At 43.3% G+C, this 19555-nt stretch overlaps 1 protein-coding gene across 2 annotated transcripts in view; it reads right to left on the bottom strand.

Annotated features, from left to right (window-relative positions):
- Positions 1–5247, bottom strand: part of KLF7 (KLF transcription factor 7) — a 92631-nt gene extending 87384 nt beyond the window's left edge. For both annotated transcript variants that reach the window (XM_049773290.1, XM_049773291.1), the window contains exon 1: positions 4875–5247. In XM_049773290.1, coding sequence (XP_049629247.1) covers positions 4875–4976 — 102 coding nt within the window. In that variant the 5' untranslated portion in view covers positions 4977–5247. The remainder of the gene's footprint in view (positions 1–4874) is intronic.
- Between the last annotated feature and the right edge of the window lie 14308 nt (positions 5248–19555).

Raw genomic sequence — 19555 nt, 5'->3', positions numbered from 1 at the left:
GGCACAGAGTTTTTTTTTTTAAAGACAACTGTGTAAGTACAGCTCTCTGTACTTAAAAACAAGAAAGTGGAAATACAATATTTTCCAGAAAGGAACATAATCTGAATATTTATAAAAGAATAATAGCTAAACATCCTATTAGGTCCCCCATTCAGCAATTCTCATAGAAGTACCCAGGCAAAGAACCCCCACTGGCCTTTCTATTCTGAAGGGAAGAAGAGCCCACATTTGAACAGCAAAGGTCTCTGGTATGGCCTCACATATATCACTGCACGGTGAGGTTTTTCCCCGAGCCTGGTCACTCTCCCCTTGAACAGACTGAACCCAACATCACACCCTCTTCAAGGTAAGGAGTGGGGGAGTTCATAGGGACAAAGAAGCTTCCCCTCTTCTTAACTCTCACTAAGAGATGAATCAAAAAGATCCACAAAGGAATGTTTACCCACTTAAAACCCCAGACTGTGAACAGGTAGATGGAATGAAGGCAAATTCAGAGCCCCCAACCTGCATCAAGATGTGCTGATTAAGAAAAAACAAACCTGGGGTGAATCTCTTACAACCAAAGTGTGTGATATTATGGATTGCGTAGGCACGTGCTCTCATGTGTGAGACTATGTTTATTTAGTGACTGCACTCTCCTGAAGAAAAGCTAGGCAACAGGGGCACCTCTACATTTTTTTTGTCATCTCCCAAGACACTGTTTCCAAATCTCAAAAAATAAAGGCTTTACTAGAACCCAAGAGCACACAAATCACATGCAAAAATAATAATAATAACAATATTAGTAAACCCACTATTTTATCCTCGCAGTGTGTTTAGAGAGGCTCCTTTGTGTCTATAAATGTCCCTGGGTGGTGCTGTTGCCAAGAAATCCGAATGCATGACAAGGTTTTCTGCAAATTTGGGACAGAGGAAAGAACTGCAGATGCAAGGCCCCTCCGGTTTGCTTTGTCTTTCTGGCGGAGACAGTACCTGGCAGCTAGAGCCTGTGGAAGGCAGGAGGCGGGCAAGAACGCCCTCCAGCAGGGAAGCAAGGCAGCTCCAGGATGAGCTCCCAAGCCCTGTACCAGGAGCTATTCTTGGAAGGCTCTGTGGACACTCTCCCCCTGCAAAGGCCCTTCATGAAGAGCATCTCTGGTCTGGGTGCCTGAGACCCAGAAGAAAGTGCAGCGTGTTGGAGATACTGGGCTCTTCCAGCAGCCAAGTATGCCATTAGTTTAAAACAATGGGGGCGTGGGGGAGGAGGGAGGCAGGCTTTATGATTTATTTATTTGTTTCCAGTAGCAGTGGAAAATTTTTCTCGGAGCTAAAGAGAGGCCTGGAACTGACCCTATCTGCAAATTATGAATCAGCATTAACAACAGACATAATTCCATAAGAGTTCTCAAGTCAACAGGCCATGCTCCTCTGTGGCATAAAGCAAAGCAAAGCACACATGCAACTCAGAACATGGGAACTGGCCATACATCAGGAAAAAACCTACTAAAATGGGATGAAATCGAATTCCAGATAGAAAAATAAGCAAGAATGTGGTGTCAGTTTTTTTGTGTGTTCCAAGTCAGTGGTGGATTTAGAAAAACTCCTGATTTCTCTTGGCAACAAAACTCATGAATGCAGCCCCATTTATCTTCCCCCACTGGTCCCCTCCTTCCCTCCCCCACCCGCACCAGCAACTCCAGCTTCTGTCCTATATCTGACTTGTTCTGACTTTTGCTCAGACAGCTCTTGGAATATTTCCTGCAAGTTCCCAAAGAGCTTAAGGATGGTAAGTAACCTTAAGAATTGTGCGTCAGCTAAATTCCGTAAAATAACAGACCACATAAGCGTGGTGTAATTTACAGTTACATGACAGGCAGAGATGATGTTATTTGGGCCAAATGCTTAAGTCTGCAGTCAGAGCCCAGGAATGGCGAGAGAGCTGTTCAGGCAGGAAGTCCATCTGGGTTTTAAAATTACTTCGGCAATGATTTTCAGATTTGAAGTTGTATGTGGCTGGAAAAATTCTAAAGTCAAGATGAGAACCCGTGGACAAAAAAGGGCTACCCAGAATGACTGGCTAGGAAACAGGACAATAATCTCAGACATGAAGTTGAAAAGAAAATTCCCCAAATAGTTTAGCCTCAATTTTCCAATATACCATGTGGTCCAGGCTTTTCACCTTGAGTACTGTCTGTTGTACAAAATACATCAGATTTTGGAATCTCTGCATTTCTCTCGTCCAAAAACCAGGCAGATTGTTCACTTGCAGGAAAACATCTAATAAATAAATGCTTGACCTCTAAAATCTGATTACCCCAGAGCTTCCTCCTGCCCGAGGTTCTTTGAAGCAATCTTCTTAGGCTGTTTTTGAGCAAAGTGGTGTTGAAATTTCCCCCAAAGAAAGGAAGATTTGGAACCAACAGTTGCACCTAACCACCACCACCACCACCCCCCACTCCAATATAGCTGGGGGTGGAGCATGGAGAGGGAGGAAGGAAGAGGGAGAGGTTGGAGGTTGTGCCATGAATTTGAATGTTGAGGTGCGGTCACCTTCCTCTGGGCAGTTGTGCAGTTATGCTCCTGTAGTTCAGAGCAGAGTGCTCTGGAGGATGATGATCTCCCTTACATGTGCTTCCCCAGGGCCTACAGAAAGAAACTGAGCTAGAGGTTCCCAAAAGGAAGCAAGAAAGAGGAGGAGGGGAATATTCTAAAACCAGAAGCTTCAGAGGAAACAATAGACCTGATACAGCTCCTAATTATGGGACCAATGATGTTCCTTCGCAGATCTTCACTTTCTCCTTGATGGTCTAAACATCAAGAGAAAATCAGAGGAACCGTGAAGAGGTCTCTTCCCCCCAAAGCCAGCTTTACTACTGTGGGAAAAAAAAAACGAACCAAAACAAAGTTGTGTGATTCATCCAGAGGGAACGTTGCAACAAATAATGCCAACTTTCTTCTCTCCAATACAGCTTTTCACAGTTAGTCACAAACAAGAGCTGTCTTGGGCAGGCTGACTAAATCAACAGATTCCCTTCCCTAACCTGTCTAGACAGTTGTGAATAGGCAACTAATTCGACACCAGTGGGTTGACAGTGTGAAACGAATATGCTATTTCAGAAAATGAAATGCTGGCAACCCCCCTCCTTCCCCGGCTTAATTAGCATGCAAAGTCAACGGAGGAAAAAGATCCAGCAAGACCCTTGATGAGATCGGTTAAGGATGCCCAAAGTGTCTTGTGCTCCGAACATGTGAGCTCCGTGTGCCTGTCGACAGACATAGACAAAGTGTAGCGCATAGGTTGGCATCCCTGGGCAGAGGCGCAAGTGGGGGACACTGAGAGACACCAGGCGAATGCCGGGAACAAAACTCACAGCCTCTCTCTCCCCCGGACAGACCAGTGACCAGCAACCGGACTAGGGAGGCTCGGATTTCGCCACAGGGTGCCTCTTACCCCAAGCCAACCCTCACTTGCTGGAGCAGCAACTGTTACAGCCCAGCTTCAAGCTGGCAGACCCACAGCCTTGGTTACTGGCAGAGGAAATTCAGCCCGTTCATTAGCCTTAACAAGCTGCTGTCACGGAGCAGATAAGTTCCAAGGCAGCCACACACACAGGAGCCTCTCCAAGGGCAGCAGAGCAGTTTACTCCAGCCCCCCACCCCCAGGAGTGTAAGTTCACCTGATCCCAACCTTGTTCTGGGACTTTGCAAAAAGCACTCTGGAAACGATCTATAAAAACATCACCAGGGTCCTCTCCCCTTTCCATATTTCCTGCAGAATATCCCTCAGATGCTCCGGGGGAAGAAAAAAAAATCTTTGCAAGCCCCTGTAGCCATTTCCACAGATGAGCACTTTCTTCCAGTTCACCAAGCCCAGACAACTTGTCACCAGCCAGCTCCACTTCCCCCTGCCCGGGACACCCGGACAACTTGGCAGCTTTGGCTTTCAGCATCTTCTGAGTTTCCTAACTAGTCATCTAAGACCAAGTCAGGGAACATGGAAAAGCCCCCCAGACCCCACACCCGCACCCTTTGTCACGGCCGAGCTGCAGAACTGCGGAGGGACCCCCCCCCCAAAAAAAAAAGAAAAGAAAAGACAAAGAAGGGCAAAAACAAGAAAAAACAAAGGGGATGTTTGCTCTTTCCGGAGATGTTTTGGGCGCAGCTGAAACAAACCAGCCTCAGACCGACCCACCTTCCCCGGTCCTAGGAGAAGTGTTGGAGGGTCTTGGGGGCACTGGGCTTCTCCCTTCTGCCCACTTTCTAATCTCCAAAAATCGAGTCCCCCATCTCTATGGACACGCGCTAATTATTAAGCTCCGTCCGCTGCAGTCCCCACCACCACCACCACCACCGCCGCCGCCGCCGGTTCTGATAGTCCTGGGCACCAGTTGAAAGAGGTGAAAGAAAACCTGGTTTCAGGCACGCAATGGGGGGAAAGCTCCCACTTGCCAGGACCCGGTAATCCAGTCCGCCAAGGCTGAGCAAAACCCAAACTAGCTTCCCCCCATCACCTCCCAGCTGCTCCGAACCCCAGAAGTTAGGCAGGTCGCTGCTGGGGGTGGGGGGACAGGGATCCCCGACAACGTGTGCGCAAGGACGCATTGGCGACTGAAACGCACACAGCTTGGCCGGCTGATCAGCTCCAGCAAACCACGGGGGCCAGGGGTGAGTGGGTGGAGAGGTAAAGGCAGAGATGAGATGACTGTTTCCGAAAACAGTCAAAACAACAAAAACAGCTAAAATAATTCATTTTTCTAAAAAGAGGTGGGGAGGAGAAATCAAACAAAAAATATAACTATTCTTCCACCCCAAGCCCACACAACACCATCGCAGCCCCTCTGCGTCTCCACCGCCAGCCACCAACACGATTTTCACAAGTAATTTAAATCATTCACCTGCTGCCAGGTCTCCTCCAGGGATGGCAAAGCTGAGAAGTAGCCGGTGTCGTGGACAAGTTGTAGCTCCTGGAATATACTATAACTAGCCAACACGTCCATGCTGCTGCTGCCGGGCAAAGCGGGAGGCGAAACCCTCCCCCGAACACAGTTGGGGCTGTTTGTTTGTCAGTCTGGCTGGCTCACCCCCCAACGAGGCAGACATCCAGTGGCCCTTTTTTTTTTTTTTTTTTTTTTTTGCTTTGTTTTGTTTCAGTCAACTAAAAAAAGGGTAAAAGAAAATAATAATAATCACAATAACAATCAATGCGGGCGAGAGGCGGAGAGGAGGTGAAGCGAGCGAGCCGCGCGTGAGTGGGGTGGTTGGTGGATGGAGAGAAGCATCCGGCGTGTGCAAGTGCAGATGGGTGCCAGGAAAAGGGGACTTCTCCACGGGAGGAACGAGGACTCCCCGTCCAGGGCTCTCTGGTCACTCCAGCTGGTGGACGCCGAGAAGGGGATGCAAAAGAACTCACTGACACCGGGCTGCCATCTATTTCTGCAAGCGCTCTTCAGCTCCTAATGCAATCTTGGCTCTTTATTTTTTGGGAGGTTGCATTTTTTTTTTCGCTCGCTCACTCGCTCGCCCGTTCGCCCGCTCTCCCCCTCCTCCTCCTTCCTTCCCTCCCCACCCCCATCGCATCCTTGCTAGTTTGTAGCCTCTTTCCTGCCCCCTCCTCCTCGCCTTTTCTCCTCCTCCTCCTCCTCCTCCTCCTCCTTCTCCTCCTCCTCCTCCTCCTGCCTGCCCCCCTCCCTGCGCCCGCGCGCTCCGCGCAGCCGTGGGACCTGGGCCGAGCCGGGCAGCCCGGCGCGCCGCGTGTGACCATGTATGGTAAACAGGGGGCTCATGAAGTCACTGCCGCCCAATGGGGAGCGCGGAACGGGACCCGGGGCGGGGCTTAGGCCTGCCTGCGGGCGCCCATTGGTCCGCCGCGGATCTCCCTGCTGCCCTGCCGGGCGGGGCGAGGCGAGCTATTTTTAGAGGCCTATATAAGGGGGTCGGGGCGGCCGCACGGCGGCCCGGGAGAGGCAGCGCCGGGGACGCGGTGGGCCGCGGTGCTGAGCGCCGCTCCGGGGACGCCGAGGGGACCCCAGGAACGGCCTCGCGACCCGGGCGTCCGGAGCGTCCCGAGCCACGGCGGGGAGGAAGGTCGCGAGCAACGGGGCGCGGATGCAGCGGGTCGGGAGGCGCAAAAAAAAATAATAATAATAATCCAGAAGAAAGTTAGGGTTCGGGGCGTCTCGTGCCGCAGGAGCTGGAGGGTGGGCGAGGGGCGAGCCTGCCCCATTCCTCCCCTTCCCGGAGCGCCAAGGGGACCCACTGCATGCACCGAATGAGCAGCCCCGGACGGAGGGACTGGGACAGATTCGGGGATCCCCCTTCCCCAGGTCCCGCTTCCTTCTACGAGCTGCCTGGGTGCAGAGAGAGGAAGAACCACCCCTAAAGTCGAACAAAGGCGAGTGGGGCTGGGCCCGCCCCCTGCGTGCAGCGCCGCCCACTCCCCGCCCCGTGCGCATCGCCCTCCCTCGGCTGTTCAGCCCGCAGCAAGGCTGAGCCCTGTTAGGCCAATTGCAAAGAGGATTCTCCCCCCTAGAGTGTGTCAGATAGGATAGAAGGAGGCCTGGGAGGCTCTGCGCGAACCTGCACCTTGTTTGGTACCTGCACGAGCTCCCCACCCGGCCTCCTGGCTTTGGGAAGGGGGTGCCCACGCCTGAGACGGCTGGGGGATTGAGAGCAGGGCCAGCTGACTGACTGCCTTTACATGGTGACTGGTTGTTGGGACGCAGATTTTCCCCGAAAAGTGCCCTGTGAGCTGAACTTCCACTTTTGGAATGATTGTCGAAGTCAGTATTGGTTCAGAGCTGAGATATGTTGATTCTCCTTTTACTAGGACACACGCAGACACACACACACACACACACACACACACACACACACACACACACACACACCTTTAATTACCTTTCCCAGCTTTCCAGCCTTCTGGCTGACTAAGTGGGGGCTCCAACTCTTAATATTTGAAGAATAGTGTTTTCTAGGGCAAGGACAATTGGACACTCATTATTTGTCCGGGGAGAAACGAACCGGGAATGATCAGGATTATTTATTTTTGGTGCCTTTAATTCTGTTGGTCAAAACTTGAGTACCCCTTCAATGAGTCACATTGATGTGTTTGCTCAAATATTAGTACTTGCAGTCCATACCCACGGATCCTTGCGATTTTGCCCTTAACAGCAGTCTTTTCTGGTGCTTGAGTGAATGAATGGCATAGAAAGGTTAAAGTCATCTGGAGATGTTCTCTCTCTCTCTCTTTCTCTTTCTCTCTCTCCTCCTATCTCCTCTCTCCTCTCTCTCTTTCTCCCCCTCCTGCTTTTCCTTTCTCTCCCCATCCCCCCCTGTCAATGGGCCTTTCCCAGAAGTAGGAAACCACTTAGAGTCATGACATCCCAATTAATGCATTAAGTTGATCCTTATGGTCATTGGTGTTGTCACTTTCTACCTGTGTGACTGAGCGAATGACTGACTGTGTGACTGCCTCAGACTTCCTGCCTACCTATTTGAACAATAGCAGTCCTGGTATCTGCCATTCTTGTTGCAAACTACTGTTGCTATGAAGAGTCAAAGTCGAATTCACCTCGGGAAGCATTACTTTAAAAATTGAATATGGGAGCTGGAGAGATGGTACAGCAGGTAAAGCTTGCTTACGTCCAACTTGGTTTCCATACCCAGTATTTCATCTGATTCCTCAGGCACCACCTGGAATAATCCCTGAGTGCAGAGCCAGTGTAATCCCTGAGCACTGCCAGGTGTGACCCATAATCCAATAAATAAATAGTTACCCTGTTTTTCTTTAAATTGGGTATGGAAAAGGGTAGTTCCCTTAAGGTTCTTCTCATATAGAAATCAAGGCATTCAACTCATAGAAGAGCTCAACTCAAAATTTATAGTGTCAACCCTAAAACACTCATCACTCCTTTTTGCCAAGTTCTATCACATATTTCAGAGTATATTCTAAGAGATTATGCATCTAGGCACTTCTAAAGGCATGATTTCAATATCTGTCATATTTAGCTACTTTTTATAGACCAGAGTCCCTAAATTCACATTGCAAAACACATGCAATGAATCCAAATGTGTGAAATAACAGATTAAAATTACAAGAGACTGTTGGCAGTAGAACCAAATAGACAACGTGGCTATACCCATGTCATATTGAGGGCTTCCCGCTACTTTACACATGTTTTTACACATGTTTATATCTGATATCCCTGTCTCCTAAGGGAGATGCTGTTACTCATATTCACAGAGGAAGATACTCAGGTTCAGAGAAAGCATGTGATTTTTCTAATACTTTATGTCTCTGGAGGGCAAAACGGATTCAAATAAAATTCTGACTGCTGGTAAGCTCTAAAGTCTGCCCTAGTGACAAACATTCCCTTAAGAGACATTGTCATCGGGCTGGCAAGAAAAAAAAGCAGGTTAGGTGCTTACATGGCATGCAGCTAACCCAGCTGGATCTCTGACACCCCAAAAGGTCTCCCCGGCCAGGAGTAACCCCTGAGCGTCACAGGGTGTGGCCCAAAAACCAAAAAAAAAAAAAAGGTCTCCTCAACCCTGCCAGCAATGATCCATGAATGAGCACAAGCCAGAAGCAAACCCTGAACACAGCAAAGTGTGCCCCCCCCCCAAAAATAGACACTTGGTTAATCATTTTTAATAAGGGTAATATCTACTAGTGCTGGTGTGTGTGAGATAAGGCCCTACCCATGTTTACAGACCTTTAAGTCCATACCTGAGTTGCTGAGTGTAGGTCAAGCTGTGCTCTGGATTGAACTCATGGCCTCCCCCATGAGCGACATGTACTCAGCCTCTTAAACTCTGTCCAAATCTGCTGATACTTTTGATCCTAGCACACTTTGGAAGTGATCTTATAGAAAATAGTCAAAAGTAAATAAGGTTCCTCCTCTCTAGTATTGAGAAATTAGGGCCTTGTATGAACAAGCTAATGAAAGTGTCATAGACATGATAAAGGAATTAGTCTGTGTTAGTAACCACTAGAAATTTTACTAAAAACTGTACTTCACAGGTTATTATTGTAAGATACTTAGCAAAGCAAATGAATCACATGGGTACAGGAGCCAGATTTCAGAATCATTAGTGCAAGAAGTTTTGAGGGGCTTTATTTGAACATAAAATTTTATTAGGATAAATTTATTCAGGCTGGTGGGAGATATACTTTAGTGGGTAGAGTGCCTTGCATGTAGCCAAGCAACTCATAAGGGCCCCCAGCTATGCCAAGTCCGGGACCCAAGTTTAAAACCAGGAATAATCCCTGAGCATCACCAGGTATCCTACAAAAACACCTGTAGCCCAAAAACAAAATATGTATATATTATTTTATATTGAAAAATATATGTGTGCTAATTATGTAATAAGTTACAAAGATTATCATTATGTAAACTAATAAATAATAAATTAAGCTTGAGGTTTTTGCCTTATTTTTCCTGAAAAATAAGTGAAATAGGATAGGTGTGATAATATTGTGGGTTGGCCTGGCTCATGACCAACCAGGATTTGATCCCCAGAATCCCATCTGCTTCCCCAAGCCCAGCCAGGTGATCTCTGAGCAGAGAGCCATTAATGTGCCCCACCCCAAAAAGTGAAGTAACTTACAGTATTCTTTATTTCATATTTGACTTTCATGACATAATCAGAAGGGTGTTTGAGGAATTCATTGGTTTTCCCAAGAGTCTCATTTAATTTTTTATATCAAATTGTTTTTTCTGACGCATCAATATACTCATCATTCTTTCATTTCACTTTCATTTGTTAGCATAATCCTATGATTATTAATTCACCCACTGCTTTATTTACAACATTTTCAGTGCTATCATGAAATTTTTTATAGGATTTGCACTGCTGCTTTGTAATAATGCTGAATGTCTTTGCATTGCTTTGTAAATGCTTATCAGCAAGGGAGAGGACCCTGGTTCCTAAAATTTTGCCTGAATTGGGAGCTAGTTTGTAAATGGTCATATAAGAAATAATTTTCTGTAGCAATGGTGTTTGTTTCTTCACAATATCAGCTACATTGGTGGGAAAGTGAATGTATAGCACAAGTTAGAACATAGGAAATAAGTGTTAGAGATACCAACTGGTAAATAAACATAACTATGGATTGCGGGCAGAAGAACAGATCTGTAGACTTATTTATTAAGACAGACATTCACACACTAAGTCGTTTTCTCACTGAAAAACACAAGGAAGCACCATTGAGCACTTCTGGATAAAATCATCCTCAAGAACACATTGTCTCAGAGCAGGAACTGAAGCATCACTCTGGAGCACTACAGTTCAGTCCTTGAGATGGCAAAAGAACATCATTTTCTTCCCATTTTCTTTTGCCTGCAGGGAAAGAATGTGTTGGTTCCAACCACCACAGAGTTGAAGGTCAGTCATTGGGCAGTCTTGGCAAGTCAGAAGCCTTTGCATTTTCTATGTCTTCTAGAACTGATTTAGCAGGGTCTGACTCCCTAGATGCGCTCAATATGAAGTCTGAGGTGAGTAAGTCAGTCTTAAGGTTTCTGTATACAAACAAAGCCTTAGTCTTACCAGGTTACCTTACCACTCTGAACAAGTAGCTTGCTTTTCCAGAGAGCATCCAAAAATACTGCCTTGACTTTCCAGAATCCTGTGGGTATGTTATAGTGGGATAAATGTATTTTTTTATATAGTGCCATAGGTAATCCTGAATTTGAATTTCACATTGCACAGGATCAGAAAAAAAGTGAGTTAAATGAGGACCTGGTTGATTGTAGGTAAAGGACAGGTTAGCTTCTCTACCTCAGGTAGTCTTGTCAAACAAAAATGGACTTGATTTAACAGTTATGGTAAGAATTTAGGAGTTTGGCAAAAACTTACAATCAGTAATGTACTGCACAGACCCGAGTCCCTGATTCAGTTAGTATCTGTCATTACTGTTTCAGCATGAACTGCTGATGCTGAGAAGTGTTGCTAGTCCCTAATGAACAAAAATCCATCTGAATTCAATCAGTGATTCAACATATATTATGCAAAACATTCAATCATTCAACATATATTATGCAAAGTGCATAGGTTGAAAATAGAATCGTAAACATGGACCCATTACCAATAGCAGACCCTACAACTATCTCTAAGAAATTGGAAGATTTTGAATATCTCATTCAATGCTCTATTGCTTTCCTCTGCACCCTTTCTTCCTCTCTTTCAGAGGTACCAAATTAGATTGAATGATGGGAAATTCCAGCAGGCACTGGGAAAAACCATTGGAAAAGGTTTGCTGCTTAACTTTTTCCCCTTCTATGAATCACATCACAAGCTATTCAGGAGGTTTTGGACAAAGATTCTGAGAGGGATGCCCAGAGAAAAGACAAAGAACTCCTTTGATTAGAAATGCCAAGCCAATTGTGAAACTAGTGAAAATTCACTAAATTCACAAAATTGCTAATATTTCCGTACTGTTATCCTTGGCAGTAAGCAAGACAGTCTGTAGCAGTGAGCTGCATTTCATCCTTCGTATTTTTTGTTGTGACATGTTGACTATAGCACAGTTATTCCTAAGAATAGATTAAATATCACTGTCAATGTTTGATCTGAGCATTATGATTTTTCTTCCAAATATGCCATTTCCAAGGGGTTTAGTACACAGTTAATGGGATTTTGCCCTATAATGCATCTTAGATTTGATAATGGAAATCAATGGGAGAACAAGATTGATTTGATAGCTAGTCTTTGCACTGCAGACTTTGCTGACAGCGACCGTGGCTTTAAGCGAGGGACACCGATTCCACAAGTGACCAATGATGAGCTTTTATATGTATCATAGAGCTGGGTTGTTGGAAAGATTCATAATGTCAGCAACTTTTTTTTTTTTGCTGACAGGGTTACATTGCCCAGATCCCCATATCCTCAGACTTTATGGGGGGATTAGGCTCCAATGTCTACTTCAGAATGTCCTCTCACTCTTCAGTGCTCACCTATCTTGACAGTACTCAAAAATCATGTGGAGCAAATTTGGTAATACTTCATGCAGGGTCATTTCATTTCAGTCTCTCACACTAAGCCCCAAGTGAGAAATGCTTTTCTTCCTATTTGACTTCTCCTTTGGGCCTTTCTTCCTTTCTTGCAAAGCTAGAGAAACCCTATTTGATAAACTAGGGAGTCACACAAAAGGCTCCTTCCTCCACCAATTGTACTATGGTTTGCAATATTGTGACTGAAGAGGTATCATGCATGACATTTTACCTCCTTTCAGTACCCAGTTCTTGTCCATCATCATTTCCAACTACCATAATATTTTGTAGTAAAGTGGTAGGTTACAGAATTAATATTCAAAAATCCATGGCTTTTCTATATAAAAAGAATGAAAGAAAAGAAAGGTACTTAAAAAAACTCACTCATAATTGTGGCTCAAAAGATCAAGTACTACATAATTAGTTTAATTAAAGAGGTGAAAGACATATACAAAGAAAACACTGCTTCAAAAAATAAAAGGAATGCAAAGAAATGGAAATACACCCCCACCCCCTGCTCATTAATTGGGAGGATTAACATAATTAAAATGCCAATACTTCCACAAACATAATACAGATTTAATGTAATCTCTAAAAGGATACCCATGACATCTTTTTTTAAAGAAATAGATCAACCACTGCTGAAATTCATATGGAACAATAAATTTCCAAGAACAGCTAAAGTAGAGTCCTTGGGAAAAAGAAGATGGAAAGCACACTTTCCCCAACTTCAAACTGTACTAAAAGCAGCAGTCATTAAAACAGCATGATATTGGAATAAAGACAAACTCTCAGATCAATGGAATAGACTTGAATATCCTGAGACAAACTGTCCAGTATATGATGGATTAATTTTTATAAAGGAGCAAGAAATATGGAGTGGACAAAGGAAAGCTTCTTCAATGCATGGTGTTGGGAAAACCAACTGTTTAACTACATGCAAAAAATAATAAGACCTCTTTTTAATGCCATGTACAAGAGTCCAATCAACATGAAATAAAGACCTTGATATCAGACCTAAAACCAGAAGTAAATTGGAGGGAAATGTAGGCAGAACACTCCGTGACTTGGAAGCTAGAGGCTTCATCAGTGGTGCAACATCACTGGCCAACCAAGTGGAAGTGAAGATAAGCAAAGCAGGCCTCTTGACTTTTGAGGATGTTTGTATTAAACTCTGTTCTGCTTGTTTCTATCCTTTCCATGTGCCATGTGCTAAGCTGTTCTTTTGAGGTCAAAAATCCCAGGGAACATTTCTCTGATCACTCATAGAATAGAATGTCTCTGATAATATGCATAAATTATTGTTTTAAAAAAGAGCATGAAAATATATTAAAAACATTTTTAAAAAAACATTCTTCTTAGACCCAAACTATGACAAGCTAAACACAAAATGGTCCTGTTATACTAGTAGACCAGGGAGCTAAGGGAGCTAAGGTATGGAATGCATACTGGGAAATAGGGTGGAGAGGTCAATACTGGTGATGGGAATAGCCCTAATTCACTATCACTATATGCCTGAAATACGACTGTGAAAGACTTGTAATTCACAATGGTCTCAATAAAAAAATTTTTTTTGAAAAATTCTTTTGCCTAGTACTGCTTGAAGTCTGTAATGTTTCTGCTGGCTTCCATTTGCTTGGCCTGAGCAGGCGAAAAGGGTATTATCACAACTAATGCCAAATGTCATAGGGGAAAAAAAATTCTAAGGATTGCAGCCAAAAAAAAAAAATCTCTAAATAAAATGATTAAAATCTGCACAAAGTGCTTGAGACACATTGTGGAAGTATCTCGAATATTGTAACATTTCACAAGTGATGAAGTAACAGAATATTCTGAGAACAAGTAACAATATTAGCCAAAAGGAAGCCAAAGAACAAGAATTTGTTCAGTTGGAGTTCCTTGTACAGTGAGTGTCCTGAAATAAAAGATGTCTTGATGCTAAATGACCTTTTAAGATCATTTAAAGGACAGAAAGAGCTTGAAGTAGTAGCTTGAAGGTTTTTGGCAACTCTGTAATTCCCCTTTTTGACCTGTCTTTACCAAAAAACCTTTTATTTTATCTCTTAACTATACTTACATATAGAACATCATTTATTGTAAACATGCAGCATTCATTTGTTTTTACTATTATTAACTTGTTCATTATTTTATTTACTTCCAGAGAGGGGCTATGAAAAAAAGATATGGGGTAAATAATAGAGAAAATTGAATATTTATCATTAAACAAAATATAAAGTTTAAAAGGGGAAGAAATAGTCATTATCTTTCCAGAGTTATTCCCCATTAAAAAATATTCAGGTTGTATTGGTATTTAAAAATTAATTCTTTAGCAGAAATGCTAGAACCACAAAAAAAGACTTCATCATAAGCTCCATTCCTTGAGCTGCACAGTCACCAAGATCTCTAGATACAGAGGTCTGATTTTACCATCCATGACAAAACAGAAGTCTTCCATACACCACGAAAACACCGAGGGGAGACTAAATGATCATGCAAGGAGTCTATAGTTAATCCCATGACAGTACACTTCAGTGGGGGAGAAACCCTGTATCATCTAGGCCAAGGGAATTCCCTCTATAATATCCCCAATAGTTACTGTGCCTATGCAGGGGGAAAGGGAGGGAAAAAAGCACAAAACAATCATTTACCCACATATTTATTTATCGATTGATAGATTTTTTGACGTCTTTATATTAGTGTAGAGATTGAAGTTGATGTCTCCAATATTATTTTATTTTATCTTATCTTATCTTTCTCTTTGCACTCCCGCATGAGTTGATTTCAGAACCAAGACTCTTGTGTGGTGCTTGTCTTTATTGTTGTGGTGCTCACTGGAAATTTAATTTGATATTTCTTTCTGTATTGTGGTGGTGTTTCAATTGCCTTTTTCACACCTCTCTCAAACTGAGGTTGAAATCCTCTGGAAGGACTCCGCCTATTTTCAGTATATTTGACTTCTTTTTTTTTTCCTCTTATTTTTTACCCCAATATATTGCTTTTCTCTCCTTCAAACAAAGCCACATAACTCAATTTATCTATCTCCGCTTCTTAAATAGAGGGGGACACAGGGGAGGGTACCGGACCAAACAGATATATGATCACTAATAGTGAGAAAAACAAAGAGGGGACCACCTACTCTAGCAGTCTGGGGGGTGATGGTGGGGTATATGGGTTGCAGAAGGGGAACTGGGATGGGGAGGACAATAAATTTGGTGATGGGTATTCCCCTGATTCAATGTTGGTATGTACCTAAAATACTACTGTAAAAAATATGTAAGCCATTATGATCAAAAAAAAATTTTTAAAAATTAATTCTTTGAAGATTTGCTTCATAAACCAGTGACCTGAGAACACAGACTCTCCCCCTTTGTGAACTTAATCATTTGCTTTTGAAACTGGTAAAATTAAACTTTATCTTTTTTTCTTCTAGTGGAACCACTAAAATGGGTTCTCTTTTAATGTTATATAATTTTGTTTACTCAGCAATTATTGAACACCTATTATGTAAGCATCAGGTTGGAACCAAGGCTATAAAGACTCACTAAAGTCTAGTTTTTACTCTTCTGTAACTCACTAGCATGTTAACTGAAGAAAAACTGAAATAAAAAGTAATATGAATAATATGACAAACTAGAATTTTTACACAAACTTTATGTATAAGACTGCTAAAAGACTAGTAAATGAGTTTATGGTTATAAACAGTGATGAGCTGACAAGATAATAAGAAATTATTGACTAAAACATAAGGAAAAGGGAAATTCAGCATTACTCTGGCAATAAGCAGGAGTATGCCTTGTACTGGCTGTGTGTTACCGAATTGTTTAAAAATAACATTGGCTAGGGCCAGGGAAATAACACAAAGGTTAAGGGGGTAACTTTGCATGCAGCCAAGCCCTGTTCTATCCCCTACTTAGATAGCATGACCTTTGAGTATCACTGGGTTGGCTACAAAACAAAACAAAACAAAATTACTGGGTAATTTGTGCTTTCAACCTAGACCAGATGGATAGGCTTAGATGAACCTCTCCTCTTGAAAACAGCTAAAGCTTAAATGAAGACAAAGGAAAAAGATGTATGATGAAGATATCACAGAAATAGCAATGCAACAAGAGCTCACTTACCTGGATCCTAAAGCAAAAGAAAGTCTCATGATAAGTTTAAAAACCAAGTTGGATTTTATCATATGTAAGAGAAAGCTGAGATGCAAAAAAAAAGCTAAGAAAACATAGCTAAAGAGCAAAAGTAAATTTAAAAGAGAGGGGTATAAATGCTGGAGTATAGAATTAGCCAATAGATTGGAGGTTGGATGGCTGTAGAAATAGACTAGATTTTGTTGATGTCGACTCAGAAAAGTTGTTCTCAGTAAGAGGAACCATCTATCAACTGGTTGTTTTAAAATAAGTTGGGGCGGGCCGGAGAGATAGCATGGAGGTAAGGTGTTTGCCTTTCATGCAGAAGGTCATTGGTTCGAATTCCGACATCCCATATGGTCCCCCGAGCCTGCCAGGAGTGATTTCTGAGCATAGGGCCAGGAGTAACTCCTGAGCACTGCCGGGTGTGACCCCGCCCCCCCCCAAAAAAAAAGAAAAGCTGGGACAAGGGGAGCTGGGAATCTTCTCTGTAAAATGACAGTCCCAAAGTATAGTGAGGAGAAGGGAAAAAAATGAATGAAGAGGAAAAACACAATTATGAAAGAAGGGTGAGACAGAGGCCAAGGGATCTCAGGTGCTTGGGTGGTGTTAAAAAGGACAGAACTAAATACCCAAGCCAAAGTCAACAACAATGGAATCATGAGACCCAAACTTGAACAACTTAATGTAAAAATGTGCCTGTTATGTTGCCAGGCTGGGGTGGTGGGTGGTGGCATGGAATGGACTCAGGGAACATTGATGGAAAGAGGTTGACACTGGTGGTGGGGTTGACCTTGATACATTGTATGTCTAAAACCCAACTATGAATAACTTTGTAAATTATAATGCTTTAAATAAAAATTAAAAAGATAATCCCAAATTCTCAAGTCATTCTAGAATTTTAGTGTCCACTTACTTCAATGACGAAACAGACCTGTAAGCAATCTATATATATTCTCATGAGTAGACCCATACTTAAAAAATAAATATTCCTCACATAATCAAGAAATTCATAATATGAAGAATTTCAGCAGAGGATCCAAAACTGGAACAAAATAATTAAGTAAAATTTGGTATTAGAACTCATGATCATTCAATTAAAATTGTGTGTCCAGCGGACCACAGATCTCCTGGACTGAACACTTGGTCCAGGAGACTGGGACCCCCACGCCAGGCGGGTCTTCATGGCCGGCCCTGGCAACTCGGGCCCTGGGGGGCGGGTGGAGGAGGGAAACCTCTCCCTTTCAATTTTCAAACTGGAGAGGGAGCTCTCAGTTGGACCCAGCAGAGCTCACATGCCAGAAAGCCGTCCCTCTTTTTTTCTGGTATGTTAGGGTCGCTGGTCAGACAGCGGGCCACAGATCTCCTGGACTAAACACTTGGGACCCCACGCCAGGCAGGTCTTCATGGCCGGCCCTGGCAACTCGGGGTCTGGGGGGCGGGTGGAGAAGGGAAACCCCTCCTCTATGTATATTGGACCCCCTGTTTTGTTTGCTAGTAATACTATTTTTCAAAACCATGCGGACGCATACTTTTTAAGCATTATCCAAAAACGTTCCTGATCCTAGACTGTTCCTAGGAATAGAATCAGGATGCCCAAGATTCTGATAAAACACTCAAATTGACCTTTATTGTCTAGTCCAGGGGTCTTCAAACTACGGCCCGCGGGCCACATGCGCCCGCAGAGGAGTCTGATCCAGCCCGCCAGCAGTGAGCGCTGTTTGGTTGCCAAGATACCTGCCAGCATATACACTCAGTGTATATCCAAATATCAGAAACCACGCACTCAAAATGGTAACCATCTTTGGTAGCACTTATGCCTGTGAACAGACTTTTTCAAGAATGAAACATCTGAAATCTCCAACCAGATAAAGATTAACTGATGCCCACTTGCATCACTTGTTACAGCTGGCCGTGACAAATATGGAATCGGACATTGACCATCTCATTAGCCAAAAGCAGGCCCACAATTCCCATTGAAATACTGGTGCGTGACCTGTTTATTTATAAATTGTTTTCATTTTATTTATATAAGATATGTGCAGTGTGAGTAGGAATTAATAGCTCATATAGTCCGGCCCTCCAGCTCTCTAAGGGACCATAATCCGGCCCCCACTTTAAAAAGTTTGAAGACCCCTGGTCTAGTCTGTTATGTATTGCCTCTCTCCTCACCCCTTTGTCCTCCTACCTCCTCATACCCAAACCCTGAACTATTATCTTCCCCTTATTCAACCCTCCTTATCCTCAGTTCCTAATTGGGTAGATACCAAGACTGACCTTCTGCCCCAACACCACCATCCAGCTCCTCATTGAATGACACCCTCTCGGTCCCCAGCTCATGTCTACACAAACAACACACCTGTTGACCCATGCTTGGTGGCCCCTCATGCCCCATCAAACTATGGACTGTTGCATGATACTGGAATCAGCTTCAGCATAACCCCTAGTTCAAGGACAATATAGGGTTCCGTAATGCCGCAAAACATGTTTCAAACTCAACTATCACCTGTTGTCTTCAAATACCCTTGTTTTCTTTCTTTTTTCTTTTTAAAACATAAAAGGGTCACATGTATCTCTTTTGTATATCTCAGATGTATTCCCTTAACATCTATAACTCTTTTCAAATATCCTCATATAGTGACAATTTTGCCCACTAGATTAGTTATTTAATTGTTTGATTTTCCCCCTGTGAGATCTGTTTTATAAGCAATACTGGTAGAAGAGTAACTCTGTATAGATTTCACGTTTATACCAAGTTATGGGAAATGTTGGACTTTATTCGTTGGCCCCCAGATGCACCAACAATATCTTGTGGCATTGTTTCTCTTTTGCATAGGCACATTAAAATGGGAAAATAATACATATGCAAACAACTTATTATCTAATAGAGATGGGAACACAAATTTGGTAATGTAATTAGGCCTTTTACCCTGAACATTGGCATAATGATTTGGCTCAGGCCTCAGAAGAATGGGCATCGCCCACACACACCAGAACAATGGATACCATCTATAGAAACAGCCACAATTGTCTTTAACATCACCAGGATCCAAGCCTCTACCAGAGAAGACCTACCACTGCTTTGGCATTGACTTACTCCAAAGAGTGCTCCCAACACCCAGGCGACTCAGCAACAGTCTGCATGCAGGGCAGATCGCTCCGCATTTAATGATATGCTGAAACTAGAGAATACTCCACATCAGCCTGACATCAATGAAAGAAATGCACAGAATCCAGAGTCTTTAAATATAAGAGTCTGATACCAACAATAGCTAAAGTGTGAAAAAGTTTCACCGGGACCTTGAGAATGACTGGAGTTGGATAGACTGGTATGCCTGGAACCCAGAGTCTGTCTTATGCCAATAAACTTCTGGGGTGAGGCCTTTTTGTAATCAAGTCAAGGATTTTTTTTTCCATTTTCTCCATTTTTCTGGACCTATGCAAACATTGGTGATT

The sequence above is a fragment of the Suncus etruscus genome, chromosome 5 (genome assembly GCF_024139225.1).
Source record: "Suncus etruscus isolate mSunEtr1 chromosome 5, mSunEtr1.pri.cur, whole genome shotgun sequence".
Lineage (NCBI taxonomy): Eukaryota > Metazoa > Chordata > Mammalia > Eulipotyphla > Soricidae > Suncus > Suncus etruscus.
Note: the sequence above shows the minus strand (reverse complement) of the source record. Positions and strands in the feature narration are given on the sequence as shown.